At 45.0% G+C, this 24,143-nt stretch overlaps 1 protein-coding gene across 1 annotated transcript in view; it reads left to right on the plus strand.

Moving 5' to 3' along the window:
* Window positions 1-11,198: 11,198 nt before the first annotated feature.
* Window positions 11,199-24,143, plus strand: part of LOC144104476 (uncharacterized) — a 100,020-nt gene continuing 87,075 nt past the window's right edge. The window contains exon 1 of the mRNA XM_077637517.1: window positions 11,199-11,302. Coding sequence (XP_077493643.1) covers window positions 11,240-11,302 — 63 coding nt within the window. The 5' untranslated portion in view covers window positions 11,199-11,239. The remainder of the gene's footprint in view (window positions 11,303-24,143) is intronic.

The raw sequence follows: 24,143 nt of genomic DNA on the forward strand, positions 1-24,143 counted from the left end.
CCCAAGACATTTTCCCTGCCTTCAAATTTATCGACCCAGACATGTCGGCGAAGACGGCGGTGGGGAATGCGACGGCGGGCGATGCAGAAGACAGATGTGCGAAGACCGCCAGACGGCTAAAGAGGAGAGGCTGCGCACGGTGCCCTACGCAACCGCAGTCTTCCCTGCGGTTTGCGCCGTGCTTCCCCCCCCCCCCCCTCCCCCAACCGGCGCGCGAAGACGGGTTCGTTTGTGCGTTTGTGTGCAGGCCGACAGGCGACCTTACTAGCAGCGGACACGACGGGCTGCGTAATGGCTTGAGGTGGGGGAGGAGGTCGGCGGCTGGCACCGGACGGACTGACTGCAGAGAAGCGTCGCCCTCCGAGGGACACCTGATCCCCTTCGAGCCATCCCCAACGGCGCCATCCGCCTTCCCGTTGTAACAGCTGCGGATTCCTAGAAGTTTGGCGGGTGGCTTTGGTCGGCTGTGTGAGCAGCGACGACGAAAAACCGTTGGGCGAAGATTACCCAGAGAGAGAGAGAGAGAGAAAGAGAAAGGGAATCTGCGGAGAGACGCGGCGGGGGCAGGGAGACAAAGGAAATAAGTCGAGCAGAGACGGGCGAGGCGAACGGACGCAAAATATCGTGCTGGTCTATAGTCAGCGAAGCCGGACCTCAGCGTCCGTAGCAAACTGACCGCCAGCCGAAACGCCCAAGAGTCCTATGGCCTCGACCCGTCACAGCACCGCCAGTCGAGAGATGCCGGGAAGAGAGGCAGACCCCGGGAGAGCCGCAGCAGCCGCGGCCCGCCGACGCGAGACGATTGGAGTGGAGCCCCGATCTGCCGGACCTACAACCAGAGGCTCATGAAACCCAGCGGTGAGCGGACCACCAGTTACGCCTTCAGGCAGAGAAGAATAAATATTGTTTTGCCGGGTTACCGCCTTGTTGGCTCATTTCTCCTCGCTTCAGCAGGACCCGTAGATTCTGTGACTGACCCCCGACAGGTGGGAACGTCACACTATCTTGTCAACTGCGGAGTTAAAGAATTTGATGTTATTTTGAAAATACCATTTAATGCAGTATACCATAACAATTTCTCTGGCGACAAGTCAAAGCCCTCTCTAAAACGCACCTTTTCTGTTACTAGCTCCTAAGGTTGCATTAGATCTCGGAATCGCGGTAGAGTTGCGCGCTCTTGCGACAGTGGAACGAACACCTTAATTCCTTAATCGCTCTTAAGATTAACACCCCAATTATCCCTAGATAAACGATGGTATAACGTCGTTAAAGCTACCACGCTGGAGATTTAGGGCACACAGGACAGAGACTACAGTTTTTTTCGTGCCGGTGCTTCTTGTCGAGATGGAACCCTCCCTGAATGCATTATAAAAACGTGACTGAGACTATCCCCGTCGCATCTGTGCAGTAGATACGCTTGCGTGTTAATGCCCTTCTGTTACATATAAGGCACGGTTCAGACAAGTTCAGCGCAAGTGTGTGTTTGTGTCCGCCCTGTGTCCTTGTCTGCTAGCGCTGCATTCTATGATGTTCGATTTATTTACAAGCAATACAGAGGGCGGAAAACCTCCTAAGGGCCGTTGTACGATCGTTTCGGAGCGCCTTCCGCCTCGTCCGCTTCGCGAGCGGGCCTGGCGGATCCGCCTCGTTCGGCGAACGGATGGAAAGTTGGTCACCTTCAACTTTCTGGCGGGCGAGCGCATCCGGCCGGGGACCGGATTGCAGCTATTGGCTGCTTTTCCCGTGACGTCAGTGACGTCTCGAGCCCCTCCGCCCTGCCGGGGCAAGATGGCCATCCGTCGACTGAACTGGGGAGCGCGGCCTGGGCAGTGGCAGCGATGTCGCGAAGCATATTATATTGTGCACACCTAGATATTACCAGTGTTCAGAGCGACTGCAAACTTCGCCGCGTTCAGCAGTGGCGAGCGATAGTTCCACTAGTTGAATTCTGTAATCATCTACGCTGACGGAGTTGACAGAGCGCCGCTTCAAACCGATGCAAGGCCTGTGCAGTGGCGGTGTCACGAAGTGTTTATTTCGAGCTGTTTGTGGTTGTTGTAAGCGTTTGTAATTCCTGCGAGGATCATCACGGACAGCGGCGAGTCACGGTGAATTTCTTGTGCGTGCATGAGCTGCATAGCACAATGACAAGTGTCCGCGTAGTGAACGTGATTGCGATCGGAGCGAGTGCTTTTACGTCAAGGCAGAGAAATGTGTGCCTGCGAAAGCTGACGACGGACGCTGTGCTTTCCGAATGCTGGAATGATCGTGGCGTTGCGCAGCTAGTCGCATTCGTTGCGATGGTTGCAGTGATCGCTACTACACTACGTTATTTCTGCTACGTATCCATTACCATTTTGATCGCGATTCGTGCGGGCGCTGTGCTCGAGTACTGCCGTGTGTGCGACGTGACACGATCTTTGCTGCACGGCCGCCGGACTGTTTTCCGCGGCGACAAAAGCAACGCTGCCATCCTTTTGCGTCTTGGCGCTCCATTCAATACATTTTGTGATTATGGGTGCTCGGGTTACGAGTGGCCGGCGGCACTGTGTGACTTGTGTGAAAACATTGGTGTGCAGTGCAGATGTATCTTCGGGGGCGTCATTTCTTTTTATTTCCTGCCGGCTGTGCAGATATTTGCTTGCAATAAATATTTGCGCGATGAATGGGTGACTGAACACTTCCTCTAGCCATTTCGGTTTAGGTTGTGACATGGTATTACGCGATTACGAACAAGAATCATTGCCGCATTTAAATCACGGCTAGTTCACAGTGTAGAATCTCTCATATGTGTTAACTCATCAGTCTACTTTTCAATGAGCATTCTACTCTGTTATGCAAAAAAAAAAATAACTGGCAGCAACTTAGGGATAAAAATTGTCCACAGAACAAGTTGCGCATAACAAGTCTTGAAAAAATATATATATATATATATATATATATATATATATATATATATATATATATATATATATATATATATATATATATATATATATATATATATATATATATATATATATATATATATTAAGAAAATATTTCCCCATTGCTTTTTTTACCTTTTTGCTTTGACAAATTCTTGGCAATGTGAAGTTGAAGTGGGATCTTGGTTTCCACTGTAATCAGAAAAATTCGGTGACCTTGAAGCGCCTCATGAGCCGTGACACTGTTTGTTGTTGATTTTACTCACGGTCCCTTTCGATCAGGAGATCAGCGGTACGAAAGTGGATGTGTGCACAATGCTATTGTTGCAGAGCAGCTCGTGAACTCTGCTTTGCTGGTGTTAAGTGGTTATTCACCAGCACTCCCTGGGACAGCCGCACCAGTTTGTTTAACAACACAGTTTCGAAGCCTTGAGAAGGTGATGTCAGAATGCACATGCACCTTGCTACCTTCATTTGCCTGTGACTGCGTGCTACGGACATGATTACTTGTCTGCTGCTCGAGTGACGGCGATGGCGAGCACAGTCAGCTGTGTATCGACAGTGTAGAACGCTTCCAAGATTTCCTTAATCCTCCTTACATTTTACACTAACAAAAGTTTATTTGCTGACATATAGACGCATATTTGCACCTTCCCTAGTGATCGGCTAGGTTGTCTGGCCCACTTATCCTTTCACATTTGTGCGGTCACGACAGTACCATTCCTGCACAGATTAAAAGCTACAATAACAAAGCTACAAAGCTTATTTCAGTTCTTTGAAATGTGCTAAGCATTGTTGCATTGTGGTTGGTTCTGCAATACCGATGTTGCCCTGTTTCTGAGAGTCCTGTAGTATCAATGGAACCACTGGCCTGCCAAGGCAAAGACCACATTTAATTTGAACACATTCCTTTACTTGAATGAAATAGCTGTTGCTGCTTGCATTAGCAGATTCCCTGCTTTGCACCGGTGCCTAGTTCTGTTCTTGCCCGCTGCGCATGCCTGAATCAGGAGTGTTGCATTTTTCTTTTCTTCTCCGGTGTACTCAGTATAAAGAGTGCTAACCTAGATTTGCGGGCTGCGGGTAGGCATACGTGAGGTTATAATATAAGCAAGCGATTCTGTTGTTTTAATTTTAAGCAGGTTATTTCATTTTGTGCAATGAGGAATCCAAGCCAGGATGTGATTCGCCGAGCCCTGACAGTGATTTTTACACTAGAAAGAGAAGCTCTTTGGCAACCAGAAAGTGTGTGAGCTGGTTAGAAGTCAGTGTGCCTGGCAGTCCACGGGTTAGCATAACAGTCTGTGCAGACAGTGGGGCAAGCATTGTGATGGCAATTCCAGTGTGCAAGATAGGTATATGATTCAGGCAGCGTTCGATTTATCTGCTCAAATCCAAAATTTTAAGTCTTTCCCCTCTGCACATTAATGGGACAAGAACATATGCAACAATGGGCCGTACGCATTTTCACTCTGTCCACTATGATCAGCAAGTTTATATGTTAGCAAAGCGTAAGTGCACTGAAAAAAGTTTTTTCCCCAGAAACGCTGCTAATAGTATGAGTCCATATTAACGAGGACTGCACTAATGAGGAATGCTGTAAATGTGAAAGTGTGGTTAATTTTTTTAGTTCTGATGATGACACAAGCAATTAATCTGTGAATATGAGACTGTGAATATGAGACTAAAGAAGTACATTTATTTTGCAACTTATGAAGATGATTAGAAGGATGTGTTGTATGGCACAGCAGTTTGTTGGTTGAAGAATAGCGATTGGCTTTACCTGACACCACTTAAAACAGCAGACTGCAAAATGAGCCCTGTAGAGCTGGTAAAGGTATGTTAGGAACAAAGTCGACGGAAAACAGCACCACTACACATAGTAACAATTCTTGCTCTGTTGTCCTCCTCCCTTAGCGCAGTTTCAATATGCAAACTTGCTGCCGGTTCACCCGACAGTACACCCGTACCAAGTTTTGTGAAATTTATAGCCAACATCAACAGGACAGGAAGCACGGTGTACGCATATCTAGTGCATACTGTGCAGATAGCTTCCTGCCTCATAGCTTGGCCCCTCTATGTTTCTTACCCATCATTACCCAGCACCTATGGCCCTATCTATGCCATTGTCATGTGCTGCAAATCACCAAACACATTTTGTACTCTTGCCCTGCCAGATTGTTTTGGCCCATTAAGTTGTTTCATCCAAATTGGCAAGCTTTTAGAAAACATTCCTGCAATAGCCAACTTGCTCTTATTCTTCACCACATGCACCTTGACTGCAATATCCCCCTCGATGCTTTTCTTCTTGGCTTTGAAAAAGCATGTGATTCCCTTATTTATGTATGGCTTTTTTTGTCGTGCTTTAACCTGTATCCAATAGCTCTAAACTAGATCCAAGCCAGCCGTCGGCAGATTTCCCTTGCCAACCCTTAAGCATCCTGCCTTTTCCTGCAGTCTTGGATATCCCCCAAGGTATTGCCCTTGAGCCTCAGCTTTTTACTGCCTACAATATGGCTTTCCCTTCAGTGTTTTGTTACATGCCTTCACTGATGGCTATATAAAGGGGTCTGCCACCTTGCAATAAATACCCATGTTTTAGTTCTCCAAAACAACATTTTGCATGCTCTAGAATGGCCTGTTTGCTAATGTTGCTAAGAATGTGCTCACATCTTTTTTTATTGTCAGCAAAACTACATTTTGCCTACTTATAAGGGCTTACCGAGAAAGATATTTTCACTGGATACTGGTTGAAATACTCAGCCGTTCACATGGCTCGCAATGTAGCATGGTCTCACCTCATAATGCTTGTACGCCCTCCCACAGCCTAGGATATCTACACCATAACATGTACTTAGCATCGCCGTCTTCCAAGTTACTTGCGTTCAGATCCCCTGTGTGGCACTATCTGGCAGATGGCACAAACCGAACTTAACTAAAATCCTAGAATGAGTTCAGACCTGAGCCCTTGTTTTATTTGCTCAGACTATTGTTGAAGCTCCAGTTTCACAGCACCAAAGGTGTATCTTCAAATTTCTTCATGTCGGGCAGAAACTGCAGGGTTTTTTTTAACTCTTTACCAACACATAACCAACTAATCTGTTCTGACTCATCTTTCCTTCTGCACTAGCCACACAAGTACTGTTGTGCCTCAGTTAGCTCATGCCACTGCATTTCAAGATTGATTTTTGTTTTTGCCTCTAAAGGCCGGAATGGCCTTCCACCTCACAGGGCTTACTAACCTCTTGTCCTTTGAGCTGGTCACTGCAAAAATCCACCCAGAAAATGATGATGTCCATCCACTGATCAAAGTGATTTCCCCAAGGCAGAGAATATTTGCAATAGGGGAGTAAATATACAATAATGTCCACCCAAGTGCAGTCATAAGGCCATAAAGAAGAGCTACAAAGCTTTCCTTTGTAGCCGTATGGCTGTGCTTGGATTCTAATGGTTGATTAATTCTGCACAAAGCTGACCACTCAAATATTGTCATTTAGTACTATTTAGGTATAATAAATGTTAAAATAAATTGTTCTAATGAAGTGCTTAGTCGCTTGCTCAGCTCGGCAAGCCAATGCAATGTTCTCTTACGCGTAAGAACTTTCCTCACAATCTATTTCAAGTAATATTGGGGCACATTTACACAATACTTTTGTTGGACGGCATACAGTTGCATTTACGCTTACTTGTACACTGTTCAAAAGCTAGGTCTAGCCAACTGAACGTGTGCACTCAAAAGCTAAGCATGCATTATTGTGCCTGTCTAGGTCAGATTTTTCTTGGTTTCTCTCTTATAGTCTCTTCAGCTAAGCAACACACCGCCTTCATAACATGGCTCAGTGAGCATGCTACGAATGCATGTTTATGCATGTGACTTTTATATATTCAGGATAGTGTTAACAGGGCTGTTGGTTCATCTTGAACACAAAAGCCGTCAACTTCAATTTGCAGCAAAGAGGCACCAGTAAAGACAAAAGTCATCACTGCTTTTCTGTTTTTTTTCGGCTTTCTTCGGCCTAACTTCAAACTGGTCTTTTCCAAGTTTCTGATGCCTATCGATGCCTCAATTAATTTCATTCTTTCAAAACCAGACTTGCAGTGAAATAGATATATTTTGCTGAAAATGTTGACAGTCAGGAACTAATAGCACACTCTTTTTAAAATTCAACACATGTTGAGTTGTATAAACATCAGTTAACAGTGAGCAATGCTCACTTTTGCTAGCTAGATTGTGAACTGATCACCTTTACATTCAATCAGTCTACATTTTACTAATGAGTGAAAATAACTCTTAAACATTGCTTAAAAGTTGTATCAGAGAACATACGCATATATGCCTGTCACATACTTAAATGGCTCAATTTTTATTTCATTTTATTGTGCAACATCATAGACCTCATACTAAAAATCCAAGTTTACAAATTCTTCTTGAGATGTTGGTGTTTGCGCGAGATAAGCAGATTATAGGGTCATTGTATCCTGTTTCCCTGACTGTACAAAGCATTCTTTCCCAGCCTAAGCCAAGAGCCATTGCAATGTAAGCCCTCCAAATTGGTTCTTGCATTTCCTCTACCTGTAATCCACTTTATTGGCTGCCACACCTCATTATGTTTATAGTAATAGAAAGACATGTGTAGACTTTTATGCAATACAAAGGCACCCATATTGTTTTCCACTCACAGCGACATTTGAGAATGCTTTGGAGTTGAACAAAGTATATGCCAGCTTATTTTGTACATGGCAACAATGACATGGCCTTCAGCAGAACTTCCCATACTTGTTTTCAATTCTGTAGTCCGACTTGTGCAACGGCAATATCAGCTCATGAAGATGTGCTAAAGGACTACCTGACGGCCCGCTGTCTCTGTGGAGAACAAAGCGCCTTGCACTACAACCAAGTGATGCATGTCTAAGCCCCTTTGCAGTCACACAGTGCTATTTCTATTTTGCTTTAATTATGGACTGAAAAACAACAAAAATAAGTCACTATTGTTACACTGTCACTGTTCTGTAAAATGTAGAACTGCTTTAATTAGAACTGATTTTACCTGTTCCAAACAACTGGAAAAGTCATAGTTTCTTATGTGCATTTGTGTTTGACTGCAGTGTGCTAAAATGTGAATTCTTAATGCATACAAAATTCAGACACACACAACTTATATATTGAATAGATAAGCATGTCTTTTGCATTAGCAGTGAGCTGGCTGTATACGTAGTTGGGGGTGGGGGGGTTTGTTTGCATATTAAAATGACAACTGTGCAAAAGACAGGCCAACAGCCGGCCGATTCGGTCTGCCAAAACCATGTCGTCGTGATGTCTGGCTCTCTGTCACACTGCGCCGACGAAAACAGTCGGTCGACTGTCGGCGTCGGCGCCACGTGTCCCACAAGACGGCAGTTGGCCGATGGTTCGCCAACTCCCATGTCACACTAGCGAGACGTGTGAGACCTCCCGCCGACTTGGCCCTTTCTCGTTCTCACTCTTCTTTTGTCATTTCCTGCTATGCAAAATTCATGGGCCTGGACGCTTCATTTTTAACTGTTTTAAATAAATCTCACCATGGTAAAACAAACTCTTAACACTCGTGATTATATGAACCTATATTGAGTGCAGCCCAGTACTGAGCGGCACTTATTGCTGGGTCAGAAAGGCATGGCTCGAAAAATAAATCCAGTCGCTTGCGGGTAAACAGACAGGAGAGATTATTTAAAACTAAAATAATAAAAAGAAGAAAAAATTCCCGACCAAGCGGATTCGAACTAGGAACCTCTGGAATGGGAAACTACTGCTATACCCACGACACCATGGAGAACAGAGCAATCAGCGGTTTTCAGAGGTGCTGATAAGAAACACTCAGCAGTGTGACGATAGAACTAAAAAGCAGGCGACCCATGTGCGAAAACTCGGCCGGCGCGCTGCACCGGTCGCTGCTTGCGAATTGTAGCCCCACTGCAAGCAGGGACACACGGAGCAGCAAGCATCGCTGCGCCGCTCGACTCAAGCACTCGAGCTCAAAGCGTACGCTTTGCCACTCGCAGCGGTCTGATTACTGCTTGGCTTGGTGTTGAAGTTCGCACCATAAAAGACAAAATAGGAATATTATCAGAAAGACCGCCTGCTATACACGAGCAGCGACAAAGCATGCTTGCTCTAGTAGCGAGATTTCGGCAACGGCACCGCCTGCGGTCGCGCCAGGCGACGAACTGCGCTGCTGCCTGGCGCAGCACACGCCGCTTCGCGAGTAGCCTGCGCTATAATATCTCTTAATATCGCTTTCCTGTTAGCAGTATAATCTTACCATAAACTAAAGTTATGGTCAATTTCCGCGACACCTTCGGCTGCGGAGCCAGCGGACCGCTGCGGGCGAAAGGCGAGCCGGACCGCAACGGCGGGCCAGCGGCAGCTTGCGAGGCGATTCTGGCGAGAAATTTTGCTCCTATCAGAGTTGTTGCTTTTACCAGCAACTCGGTGTTGATCAACGATCCTCAGGAATGATACATTTGGCACATTTCTCTGTCTGAGCGTTTATTGCTTACGTCAAAAACAATCTTAAGCTGATTTTTATTACGGCGGCGTACGGTATCCAGGCTGGCCTGCCGGCGAGCAGGCTCGGTTTACTTCACGTTCGCACCAAAAAAGACAAAACAGCCATGCTATCAGAAAGGCCGCCTGCTATATTCGAGCAACGACAGCATGCCTGCAAAACAGCCGCGCTTTCGTCAACGACGCCGCCTGCGGCAGCTCCAGTGCGACGAACTGCGCTGCTTCCCGGCTGCCGTGCTCGTCGCTAAGCCTAGCTGGTTTCGCATCGATGCCGCAGCTCAGGGCGCTTTGGAACTAGCCAGCGCCGTAATAAAGAAACTTCTCTAGTCACCCCTTTACTGCCAACTTGTCCCATAATAAAAAAAGTTATACTCGATTTCCGCGACGCCTTCAGCAGCGGATCTAGCAGACGTCAGGCGAGCCACACGAAGCAGCAGCAGCAGCTGGCGGCTGAAATTTGCTTGTATCGTAGTTATCACATCAACCAGCACCTTCGCATTGGCCAACGATCCTCAGTAATGATACTTTTTGAACATTCATCTATCCCAGAGCTTGTTATGAACTTAAACAAACAGCACTAGAGCGGAATCGTGTTCGTGTCTGATGAATGTTTTAGCTCGGCGACCGAACTCGCGTCGACACGGTCGGCAGTCTGGGTTTGTCGGCGTCGCGGGCGTCAAAGCACGTCACACTACGAAGACATCTGGTCGTCGGACGCGTTGGTGTCGTTGTCGGCCTAGTGTGACAGGTTGGTCTGCCACAGACACGGTGTGCCGATCTGCCACAGACACGGTGTGCCGACCCGGTCGGCCGATCATCGTTGTCGTGTCTGCATCGGCGTCGTGTCGAACTAGTGTGACAGGCCCCTTAGGAAAGGCTGCAAGTGCCATTATTTTTCTCTCTGTCAGCAGTGCATTAACACTGCAGTGTGCAATTTTGAATAACTGACTAAAATATTAAGTATGTAATCTGAACTATTTGAAAAACGTGATTATCCCGGTTATAATTACGGTCGGTTGATAGCAGCCTGTACTGTGGCCTGACCATATATATGGAGAATTCGCAATAAGAATTGCGTCGTTGTTCTGAAATTCTGAGGGTTGCCTAACTTTCAGAGGGGGCAGCCTTCTGTTATTTTCGCAAATCGTCGACCGTTGTGAAAACATCGCGATCAAACTAGGAAGAGTTCGCGATCGCGATATTTTTTGGTGTCTTGGATATAAATGGTCTACATGTTGTTTCCCACACATATTACAGCCGACCACGATTGTACCTTCGACGAAAATCCTGCGGCAAAAAAAAAAGCGTTGATGGAACGGATGTCTCGATTACGCCGCAATTAATACGGGCTATCCCTACTGCAAGATATCTGCGTGTTTTTCTACAAGCATGCATGCCTGTACCGCCGCACGTGATTAGACGACAGGCACTGCCGGGCGCGCCAATCGGAAAGCTGGGACCATCCGCCTCGCTCGTAAGCGCCAAAGTGATCGTACAACACCTTTCCGCCTCACGTCCGCATGGCGGCCGAAAACTGGCGGACCGCTCGCGAAGCGGACGAGGCGGAAGGCGCTCCGAAACGATCGTACAACGGCCCTAACATGGCACGAGGCAACTCTTAGGAGCTGAACCAGCAGCAGATGCAGACTGCCTGCGTATGGCGCCGATGAAAAACGAAAACGCAAGAAAACGATCTTTTCCCGCGCGTGCCTGCAGGGCGAAGGCCGGAGCCGCCAATAAACGCGGAGCAGACAGTCGGGCGAGGAGGATGTGCGAGAGTCCGCGGCTTAGCGGCAAAGTTCACGGAAATGGAAGAATGGGTGGATGGAAGGTAGGAGCGTCCCCTTCAAAACGGGGTTATGGCAGTTGCCACCATGCTCAGACTTTTTTCATTATTTTTGTTAACTTGTAAGCTATTAAAATTCGTCATTTTCTTTAATTGCGTCTTTCTACACTTTTAACTTCACGTCACCTATCTGTTTTTGAGCTAACAATATTCCAATCAGCTTTTGCTATTTTCCACCGAAGATTTATTTACATGACGATTTTTATTTCGAAACCCCAGGGCCTCAGCAAGTGTGACTGTGCTTGCATTGACATACGGATGGATGCCGTAACATTTTAGTACGAGGTGTTCTATTGTTGCTGTAGATTTGTAGCGGCGCCGGCATCGCCAGCGGCGCTGATGAAGATGAAGTTGGCGCCACCTGCCTCGCGCAAACCAGAAGCCCTCGGCTGGTGCAACAGAGAACGCTTTCAGAACCGGCCTAGCCAGCAACGTCAACAGCCCACTCCACCGTCTCAGCAGCCGCAGCTACCGGAACGTCCAATAAATGTGGTCTACCTGCCACAGATTTACCACACACAGCACATGCGTCATCTTCGACGTTAAATTTGTTTTTGTAGCTGCGTGTTCTAAGACACCATGACCTAGCTTCAAAGAGTAGGGCACTGCCCATTCAGTTATCATAAAACGTGGTAGCGATTGTGGCTCGGCTTTAGCCAGTGAGCAGGCCTGTGCACTTTCCTTTTCTTTCTTCCTGGAAACAACAGACAGACAGATAATCATAAAACTCTTCCTTCCTGATCTGCCTTTTCCAGTATCGATATAGTTCTACACTATGCTTCTTTTCCTTTGAATTTATTCAATGTTTACCTTATGCGTTTTAACTTCTCAATTAATGCTCTTTCTTTCTTTCTTTCTTCGTCCTCGTGTCTGGCATACTAACTGGTTAGCTTTGTAGTTCTTTTCCGCCAGTGTGAGTCAATGCTCTTTCTGTATAGGTATTTAAATACCTTAGGTGCTCACCTGTTATCGTACGATTTCCTCAGGCGTTCTTCATATAGCATTTTGCTCTGAGCTTCCCGTGCTTCAAACGATTCCCAGACCATATCTCCCTGTACTGCATAGTTTGTGGTTTTCCCGTGGGTACCTTGTGCTAATCTTGCAACAACTCTCTGATTTACTTCTAATCCCGACTGAGCTTCGCTTCTTAAGCACAGAACCGAATTCTCGAAAATCAGCCCCGGCACCATTATTCCTTTCGAAATACCTCGCAGTACTTCATATTTGTTGTACCACCGCAATACCCTATGTTCCATTATTCCGGCCTCTCTTCGCCCTTTGGCTATGAGAGACTGTTTGTGAATTTACGCGTACATCTGCCATTCGTTCACCCATACACCGAGATATTTATACTCGGCAACTCGGGGTATTTGATGGCCTTGTATTGTAAGCTCCTGATGAGTTGTATTGTTGAAAATCATCACATCTCGCTTAGTTGCGCTAAAACTGAAACCTAGAATGTCTCCTTTGTCTCCACAGCAATTAGCCAGCATTTGCAGATCTTCCTGGCTACCTGCTAAGGGTCGAATATCGTACGCATACATTAAACCTGGCAGTCGTTGCTCAACAACCTTTCCGCCTAATCGGTACGACAGATTATAACCTAGATTGCTTCCCTGTAGCGTTCTTTCCATACGAATCATATTAAGCATGAACAGCTGCGACGATAGAGAGAAACTTTGCCTTAATCCTTTGTGTACCTTGACAGCTTTCGTACTCTTAATTCCTTCCCATATTAATTCAACCTTATTTTCTCGATATATTTCGTGTAGAAAATGAATTACCTCATGACTGACACCTTCACCATTTATTATGTTCCACAGGAGTTCCTTGTTCACGTTGTCGTATGCACCGCTTCTGTCCAGGAAGGCTAAATACAGAGGTCTGTTTTCCGCCTTAGCTATCTCTATGCACTAGATAAGCACGAATAGGCTATCATGTAAGCGCTTACCCCTTCTGAATGCATTCTGAAGTTCTCCAAGTATCATATTACTTTCTGTACCATGACTGCATCTTTAATTTCACCGCCTGAATTTAACTGATGTTATCGTAATCGGTCGGAAGTATTTTATGTTCATCTTATCGTCTTTTTATTTATAAATTAAATTCAATTTACTCAGTTTCCAGCTGTGCGGAGTTAGGTTATTTGTTATGACTGCCTCCACTGCTTTCGTCAGCGTTTCCTTGCCTCTTGGGCCAAGATGATTAATTAGCTTGATTGGAATTTCTTCTATCCCGGCGAACGTGCATTTTAAATATTTGCTTCCGCCTTTTTTTCAGTTAACACTAGTCAGTAATAAGCTGTTTTCAATTGTGCTATCCTGTACCACGGGCTGTAGACCACGGACTGTATACCTCAGGCGGCCGCGCGTTAGCGTTGCGTGCCCCATCGATGCGCATCAAAACTGAGCCGTGCCAGTGATTGTGTAGTTCAACTTCCCAAGGCTGTACGTAGATTTTGCGCAAAGCCAGTTCTGAAGGTTCCCGGGTGAACAGATTTTTTTTTAGATATTTCTATGGTAAGTACGCCATCTGCGGTAACTACGACCATACGGCAGAAGCGGCTATGTAAGAGTGACACCGGTAGGAACGGCAATGCATTACCACATTCAAATCAAATCAGTTTATTCGGACTTGAAACACAGTTCATGCCCACGGAATGAGGAAAAAGGGGGCTAATAGCATACTTCCTGACGAGGCCTTACTCCGGGTTACACATCAAAGGCATAATGATGGACAAATCCATTATCCTAAAGAAATGAATTAACAAAAATATATAAAAACAAAATCAAATGACATCAATATATGTTTTGGCATAGTTAGAATTAAGGCACATGACAATATAAACAGAAAAATAGAGCAATAACGCTACAATTCGCGACACAAAATAAAGGATGATTAGCCTAGGGAAAACACTACAAGTCATAAGTATTCGGTTCATCAGGAACAAGTGAAAATAGCGACTTCATTTTTTTTTTCAGATTGAGAAATAGTTTTACAGGTTAAAGCATCATGGAGTATTGAAGGGTAGGCATTACATACTGTAGAAATTTGGTTATTTATGTGTTTGGTGCCGTAGTTAGTCCAAGTGCGAGCTGAGATACGAAGAGTAACACGTAGATTGAAGTCTTTATTTCTGTTCACATTTGTTTGTCTGAAAGATGTAATGTCCTGCTTAATCATCTGAAAAATATGTGCAGCAACAGAAGGCTTATGACACACTGGGAATGGAGGATTGCAGTTTAGTATTTCGCACAAATCTAAACGCGGCGCGATTTGACCTCTGACACTGGGGTGAGTAGCGTAGAGCCAAAGCCTTTGAAACACCGTGTAAAGGGAAAAGAAAAAGGTAGCAGAAACGTGTGACCAGCACGCACGGCGGGAGCAAGCACAGTTTGAAGACACGAATAAAAAAAAAGCGAAACGCATTCGTAGGTCTTTAATTTCAGTTTTCACTGCAATATACGCCAGGTGCTTATGCACTAAGGTGTGACGACAAGAGCGCCCTTTCGGGCTCTTTGCCTGACGCCGCGCACATGAGCTGCTCCCTCTGTAAAGCACGAAAGCGGGCGCAAAATATCGGCAACAGTGCCAAAGCGCGAGGAACCCCCTCGAGCGGGCGCGCTCTTTCCTCACAGCGGCTTCCGTGCACAAGCGAAAAGTGCACAGCGAGCGCGAAGCAATCTCCTCACACCAATGCGCCCAAGCACAAGGCGGGAAGAACGAGCATGCGTGCGCGCTAAACTAGTTTCCTTCGCGCGCAGGCGAGGCTTACGCACAATAGTCAGTGGCGAAGCATGTTGTCCTGCACGATCAATCATGACGAATCATGAGAGTTTTATTTCATCAACTTGTGAAAAGCTTTTGCGATTGATAAGGGCGGATTTTGTGAATCCAAAAAGCGAAAAGTTACATAAGAAACTGGCTGTTATTCCGTATGTACACAAGACACCACACAATTTGAAAAACGTGGCTGGACGTTTCGAAGTCGAAGTCGTTTTTTCGGCCCCGTATAAGTTGAATGGGTTATGCCGAGCCATTAGCAATCGCCATGAACAAATAAAAAGTGTTGGCTCGTTCCAATGCCAAGTGGCACCATGTCACGTTTGGTCGATTGCGCCTGCTCAGTTGTTTATGAGCTTCTACTGTCTTATAAGAAAGTTTACATAGGCCAAACGGGCCATTGCATTAATATTCGTTCGCGGCAACACTTGCATTAACTCTCGGATTCAAGTTATTCCCATCTGAAAGATCACTGCCGCGAGTGCGGAAAACAGCAAAAGAAAAAGAAAAAATGCCGCCCCTTGGTCACCAAAACAGATTTTGTTTCGCCACAAAGATAAAACAACCAGGGCAATAATGGAGGCATATTTCACTGGAAAAAGGCAAGCAGAGTGTGTTAGCCAGCCTGCCGTGTTTCTGGTTGATAAGGAGGTTTCGTTTTTAGATAACTCATGAACTGAAAGTAAGGGGGGGGGGGGGGGGGGGCTCGTTGTTGATGAGTGTGTACCGTGCGGCTGTTAAGTTTGTAGCGATGTAACCATTGAAAGTGCCAGCGCAATTACTATGTTACTGATATGTCACGTGTTTTGGGGTATAAAATGTATGTCCTTCTCAATAAAAACTTTAGTTGCGAGTCTTTCTCTTCTCGTCTCTCGTCTGTTCGCGCTTTTCAACCCACCGTGACCCATGATTCAGCAGTTTTAGTGATCCATGACTAACCACTTTTTGTGACCCATGACTCAGCATGTTTAATGACCCATGACTAAGCATTTTTGTTGAGTCATGGCTTAGCACATTTTTGCGACTCACTTTGTGACCAATGACTCCGCATTTTTGTTACCGTGACTCAACACTTTTTGTGCCCATGACCTATGATCATGACTTTGATGACCACGACTCAATTTCTTCCTCAGGCAATGACTCTTCAGGCAATGACCACTTTTATTATGATTCCGGTCATGATTCATGACATCGCACTCATGACTCAATTGTCATGACACAATGTCATGACAGTGTCACACCATTGTCATGACATGGCCATGACAGTGGTCTGACACTGTTTCTATACCAATTGTCATACACATTCAATCATGACTACTATACACTAGCTGATGGCATCATATTGTGCGGCACATTTTGCTTCCATTTCTTGCGCGCGCTTCAGCTGCCCATATAGCCTAATAATGCTTTCGCATTAATAATTGATGGTAAAGAAACCTCAGGTTTACACCTCGCAAACACATTTAATAAATTCTTCTCCGAAATAGGTTCTAGCCAATTTAATGGCGGTATTCCAATTCTTTAGGATTAACAGACCGATGGACGAAGCTTAAGTTTTTGCAATATGTAGAAAATCAAAGGATACCTATCGTCTTGATGCACACAAGATATAGAGCCGGTCAGTTAAATATATTCTTGACACAATTAGGCCATGCCTAAACTATATATATAACGCCGCACTTATGACCGCTCAATTCTCTACTGGCATGCAGCTAGCCAGGGTGGCCGGGATATATAAAAAGGCGATAAAAACAAGTGGGGAGAGTACAGACCAGTGTCTGTACGTCCTTATTTTTTTAAGGGTTTAGAAAAGCTAATTCGCATCCCTCTTCAACATAACAAAGCGCGTCGTGGGGCTAGTTGGTGAAACATGGTTTCTTGAAGAAGTGTTACAGTGCTACATAACCGACAATGACACCTGCAGAAAGAAGTACACGGGCGGGCGCTGACTCCAACTATCTTCAACGAAGCAGACCCATTCTACATTTATACAGAATGAAGGACCAGAGAGCATGTGGACGGGAAATTTCTGTTACATTAGGAAGAGCAGACTGCATCGTATCGTCTATTTAATAATATGTTTTTGCTGTCTCGCAGGGAGACTGAAGTAGTCTTTGTTTTTGCCTCGTGCCTGGTGCTGACTTGTAGTGATGGTGAGGCTCGTCAAGCGGTGCATCATTCACTGGTTTTTTTAGCACCGTCCATAGATTGCATGTAGAAGCTGAAATAAAAGATGGATTGATTGATTAATTCATTGAGGGGCTTTAAGGAACGCTGCGTCGAAACGCCCTAGTGGCTGCAGGTGAGTGCTAAGTGGAATTTGTGGGAGTCTAGCGCGTTGAGTAAAAGCTCGCAACAGCACATGGTAAAGGTGAGAAAGAACAGTCATTGAAGTACAGTAATCAAATATCGCTTTTAATTAGTTTCTCGGTAAATTGTCACAACTTTTTCCGTGGTCTAGTAGTTAGTAATGTAATGACATATTTCCATAATGTAACCTTCGACGGAACACCGTCTGGTCAGAGTGAAGCATTGTTAACATGAAGATTGGGTTACTGACCATGCCCAAAAAACGAAAATGTCGTTTCGGGTCCCATGCGGGGCCCTTGTTCACAATAAGACTGCCACAGAAAAAGTGGAGGTTTATATAGGCTTCAGCACCCTTCGTAATCTTTTCCCGCAGATATAATGACGCGTGTCCTGATTCTTGTTCAGCGTGTTGGCCGTCGTCTGGATGATTAGGGACTCCAAATTTAGTTTTGCCGAAGTGTTTCTTTCGGGTGCCAAGATTGTTGCTTCATCCCAGCCTATCTCGTGGCCGCTGAACTGCACGTATTCTGCAGCCGCATTTTTTGATGAGCGGTTGTTTCTTACATCGCGCTGGTAATCCGTTATGCTTCGCTGAAAGTTTCCGGTTTCCCCGATATAGAGTGAGGGGCAGTCCCTGCAATGGACTCTGTAAACAACACCGGGGAACTTTGCACGTGGTAGCCGGTCCATCACACTTACAAGTTCGGCTCGCAGCTTACTTACTGGAACATGTTCGATGTGTACTGCGTGCTTTCTGAAGATCCGAGAAAGGGTTTCTCTGACCTCACTCACACAGGGAATTGCAACGCGTTTTATCTTTTCGATGTCAGCTACCGTGCTCCTCGCAGGTGCTAGACTTTTTTCGTCACTTTCGTAATAAAATTTCTTGTGTAACGGTTTCGGTCAAGATCCAGTGTTACCAACTTCATTTAAAAGCAAAGTGAAACTGGTAACTTTCAGCGACGCATACTGGATCACCAGGGCGATGTAAAGAACAATCGCTTATCAAAGAATGCGATTGGAGAACACGCGCTGTCCAGCCCCCACGAGATGAGCTTGGAAGAGGCAACAATCTTGGAAACCGAAAGAAACACTTCGGCAAAACTAAATTTGGAATCCCTAATCATCCAGACGACGGCCAACGCGCTGAACAAGAATCAGGGCACGATTCGTCATATCTACGGGAAAAGATCACGAAAGATGATAAGGCCTTTAAGCCTCCCCTTCTTCCGAGTCAGTCTTACTGTGAACAAGTGCCCTGTATGGGAATCTAAACGTCATTTTTGTGTTTTGACTTGCTCAGTGACCCAATTATTTTGCACTGGATATTCTTCAGCAAAAGTAACTCCTTACTTTCGAAATTGCTTTTACTACGAATGCGTCGCTGTTCTTTGTGCCGGAAATGCCTTGCTCTCTCGTATGCCAGGCCGGGCGAATCGAAACCAGAAGCCAGGCGGAGCAAGCCAGACCCAGTGTAACGGATCAGCATAAATCCTGGCTGCACAGAAACATTTCAAAAATGTTACTTTTTCGTGTTGGTCAAACGTGAAATTACCTTAGTGTCCTTTCTCAACATTTCTCTAAAGTGTTGAGCTTGGAAAAAAGTTTGGAATCACATTTGTCGACAGTAAAGAACAGCTGTAGGATTAAGATTAGAGAGAGAGCAGATTGAGTCAGGGTGCAGACAAGGTAGATGTACACTGGTAGCGAAGGCTCCATAGACGCCCATTGGTCCAAAAAATGGCGGCTCGTGGGCACTCCAGCGCCCCCTGGATTTTGAGGGGCAAACTACGCAAACGTGACGTAGAATGACGTCACGCATACGTATGCTTTGGCGCGAATTATAAAGCGATCTTTCTGTAGAATCCGCGTTTTCGAGCCCGTACCTCTCGAAGGTTGCTGCCTTTCAGCGCGCCCCAACCTTTGCCAGTCAAATGTGCTCGCCTTGTGTGCTCGAGTTCCTGCTAGTTATGGCCTTGTTAATGTGCAATTGGGAACGCAATGAAAGTGACTGGTAAAGGAGGGGCAGCATAGAAAGGCAGCAACACTTCCAGACACTGGCGTGGGCGGGTTAGCCGGGTATCGAAACAAGGCCTGCAAAGACGCGCTGTAATGCACCGCACACTCATGAATAGGGGGCAGGTCAAGAGTGTTGCAAAAATACAAAATTTGCCAGGTTTTAATAAAATGACTTACCTCTTTCATAAAACAAGGTGCCAATATATTTTTTCTTTTCTATTGGCAGATTACATTCCAATTTTGTAGCTTTATCATTTCTTTATATGAGTGTTTTGCCCCCCATCCTCTGGTTGTGCTGCAGTCGTGCTAAACCACTTTTCGGCCCAGCCTTCGCCACCACTTTAAATCCGCCTTGGTGCAAACACGTGTTAACGAGTTAATGGTGGATCCCTTAGTAATCTGCGATTACTGGTGATTTTTTCTTGCTACGTCACTCAGGAGATGATCTGCAAATAATGATCAATATGTTAGACAGGCAGTACGGAGCGGTAGGTAAAAAATTAACATGTAGAAAACCAATGTAATGTTAGGCTCCAAGGGAACAGAAATTCAGTATTAGTAGCGAGGGGCTGGAAGAGGTGAGGGAATACGCCTACTTAGGACCGCTAGTGACCGCTGATGCGGATGATGAGAGGGAAATAATTAGAAGAATAAGAATGGGGTAGAGCGCATTTGGCGCGTTCTCTCAGATTATGAATGGCAGTTTACCTAAATTCCTCAAGATAAAAGTGTACAACAGCTCTATCTTACCGGTACTCAACTACGGGGCAGAAACGTGGAGGCTAGCAAACAGGGTTCAGTGTAAGTTAAGGCAACACAGCGAGCAATGGAAATAAAAATGGTAGGTGTAACGTTAAGAGAGCGGAAGCGAGCAGAGTGGGTGATGGAACAAACGTGGATTAATGACATCCTAGTGGAAACAAAGAGGAAGAAGTGGGCTTGGGCGGGCATGTGATGCGAAGGCACGATAACCGCTGGTCGTTAAGGGTAATGGAGCGGATTCCAAGATAAGGGAAGCGTAGCAGGGGGCGGTATTAAGTTAGGTTGCCGGACCAGATAAAGAAATAGGCCGGGATAAGGCTGGCTTGGCTGGCACTGGAGAGAGGTAATTGGAGAGGTACGGAAGAGGCCTTTGTCCTGCAGTGGGCGTAGTAAGGCTGGTGATGATGAGTTATGTAAATTTTGAAACAATATAGATAAAACATTCTCGAAAATTGTATAACATCATTTACAAGCATGCAGGCCAGCCAGTTGCGAAGGCACAACGCTTTGCGAGATTACAATAACACGCCGCAAAGACAAACACGGACAAGTAATGTAGCACCACAAAGCGTGTCCGTGTCCGTGTCCATGTTTTTCTTTGCGTTGTGCTTTTCTGAGCATGACTTACTAACACGCCCAGTAAGTGGTGTTAAGCTTTTCAAGAGTCTACAATGAGGGCGGCACAACAGCTCCAGTATACAGCACACATATGTAACTTGTAACTTCCCCTCCGGACGGATACCGTCGAGTCAAGCTGATATAGCCATTATTCAAATCTGTCCCAAGAGAAATATTGGCGAATGTGGACTAAGCAGAGAATCAGAATCTGAACGTTTACTTATACCGAAATTATTACAAAAACTGCTGCTTGACCACCTGATTATTAGTGGTGGCTATTGATGGACCCTTTAAAAAGATTACCAAAACATAGAACGATTACATTTTGGAGCAATGCTACGAACAACAAGATGCATTTTAGTTTGGTTCGTTGAATTCCTTGCTAAGATAGTACCGTTTTAATGAGGACACAAAGTTCGACGTTTTTTTCAAGTTTCTCGGAACGTATTTGCTTTATTTATCTCCGATGATAGATATTGAGTGCCGCCCGTGTTTGTTATGAGCTATGGCTACATTAAAATTAATACGTTGTGCCCACCTAGTTTCACGTCTGGGAGAGATGAATATTGTAGGTGGATGCGGAGGGTGCCTGTGCTAATTATTTGGTGTATTTAAATGAACGTTTTCTAATAAAGGATAATATTGAAGGGCATTATATTTAATTTGTTAAAAAGTGGTTTGGACACTTTGATTTAGGTGCAGGCGATATCATTCTGACACCCTTTTCCTGAAGGATGCTAACTTTTGTTTGGTATGATGCGAAGATGAAACCCCAGGATTCAATACAGTACTTTACATGATTCTTAAAAACGCTGAAAAACACCATTCGTAACATGTGCAAGTAGAAATGTTTTTGTGCTTTAATTAGTGCGGACCAGCGTGAAGATAACCTTTTACGTAGGTCATTTATATGAGGCATCCAGTGCAGATTTTTGTCTAGGATTATTCCTAAATATTTTTGACTTTGAACTCTTTTGAAGGGTATTCCATCCAGATGAAAGTAGCATGATATGGGAGTTCATTTGCGGCGGGAAGCAAAACCAATTAACTTTGCTTTTTTTTAACATTCAGCGCTATTTTTTTAGTATTGAACCAAGTTACTCATTTTTGAAGGCTAATTTTGACGAGTGATTTTGCCTTGTCTGCTGACTGGTGTGATATTAGTAATCTGCATACAGGATTCCTTGTACATGCTCAATGTTACTGAGAAACCATTAATATGCATCGTGGGCCTAGTTGGTTCATTCTCAGAGTTCTTTTTATTCGCACACAAAGAGGACACAATAAAGACTGGGTAGACAAGATGTGCCCTGTCTTGTCTTCTTGGTTTTTGTTATGTCGTCTTTGTGTGCGCAAATAACAACTCTGTTAGTGGGGAAATCTTTAATAAATATGGAAACAAAGTAGGGGGCCAAGCACTGACCATTGAGGAACAGCTGTCCTTACCTCCCTCATTGCAGATCTTTCGCTGACATACACACGATTTGCACGCGGTTGTTTACATAGCAACAAAAAAAAAAACTTTGCTAGCTGGTGCTTAAACTCCGTATTTCTCAAGTTTCTGTAAAAACATTTTCTGGTTAACAGAGTCGAATGCTTTACTAATAACAAGGAATATGCCTATAGTAATCATTTTTATATTTAGCATGGTTAACTATTTTTGTAACTGAGTGTACTGCTTCACTTCACTTTACTTCACTTTATTTCCTTAAAGACCCTAGTGTGAGGGTATTACATAAGGGGTGGGACACATATAGATTAACAACAGAAAAAGTACACAAAAATTGGACGAGTTATACAAAGAAAAATGATTATCGTGATGCAAGCAAACGCGTAATTTGGTTAAGAAACATAGTTTGGCATGTGATGGCAGCAAGTTCATGGGGAAGGCCGTTCCAGTCGCTAGCAGCCCGGGGAAAGAATGATGAAGAAAAAGTTGTGCGTGCTCGTGGCCGAGATACCTGCTGCTGATGTCCGGTGCGAAGAGAAAAGCGTGGAGGGGGAGGGCAGATATAGGGTTCCTGTGATAGCTCGGAATAAAAGAGTTTATGAAATGGGGATAAACTAGCAATGTGGCGACGAAGTGCAAGAGTAGGTAAATTGGACTGCGATTTCAGAGAAAAATGATAGGTGTAACGTTAAGAGATCGGAAGCGGGCAGAGTGGGTGAGGGAACAAACACGGGTTAATGACATCCTAGTCGAAATCAAGAGAAAGAAATGGGCTTGGGCAGGGCATGTAATGCGAAGGCAAGATAACCGCTGGTCTTTAAGGGTAACGGAGTGGGTTCCAAGAGAAAGTAAGCGTAGCAGGGGGCGGCAGAAGGTTAGATGGGCGGATGAGATTAAGAAGTTTGCAGGCAAAGGGTGGATGCAGCTGGCAAAGGATAGGGTTAATTGGAGAGACATGGGAGAGGCCTTTGCCCTGCAGTGGGTGTAGTAAGGTTGATGATGATGATGATGATGATGATGCTGATATCAAAAGAGTATGAGGAATGAATGAATCTAGTTGCCATATTTTGAACTGATTCAAGTGAGTTAGTAAGGTATACTTGTTTCGGAGACCAGACGGGCGATGAGTATTCTAATTTTGATCGAACTAGGGATTTGTATGCGAGTAGCTTAGCATGCTGGGGGTAGAGTGGAGATGACGCTTTAAGAAGCCAAGCGTTTTGTTAGCAGATGAAATAATGTTCGCGATATGGCTATTCCACGTGAGGTCATGACTAAGATGAACACCGAGATATTTATATGATTGGACGGGGTCGATAGGAACGTTAGAGATAGAGTAGGGGAACAGGAGATGATTACTGCGACGGTGGAAAGATATATACTTGCATTTGTTTATATTAAGTGTCATTAGCCAGTCGTTGCACCAGTTTTGTACCAGATTTAGGTTATCTTGTAGGGATTGCTGGTTAACGGAGTCAGTAACTGTTTTGCAAATAACGCAATCGTCGGCAAACATCCGAATATGGCAATCTAATTTCTGAGGTAGGTCGTTAATATAAATTAGAAACAAAAGAGGCCCTAGGACGGATCCTTGGGGCACCCCTGAGGAAGCTGGTAATAAGTTAGACATTTGATTATTAATTACGACTGATTGAGAACGGTGAGTCAAAAATTCTTTTATCCATGTTAGTATGTCAGGATGCAAGCTTAGGCAGGAAAGTTTCAGAAATGCGCGGTTGTGGGGTACCTTGTCAAAAGCCTTAGCAAAGTCGAGGAAGACTGCGTCGGTTTGGAGGTTAGAGTCAAGGTTGGCATGCAGGTCATGAACGAAGATAGCTAATTGAGTTTCACAGGAGTATCCTTTACGAAATCCATGTTGTGACG

This window comes from Amblyomma americanum, chromosome 9 (genome assembly GCF_052857255.1).
Source record: "Amblyomma americanum isolate KBUSLIRL-KWMA chromosome 9, ASM5285725v1, whole genome shotgun sequence".
In the NCBI taxonomy this organism is placed as follows: Eukaryota; Metazoa; Arthropoda; class Arachnida; order Ixodida; family Ixodidae; genus Amblyomma; species Amblyomma americanum.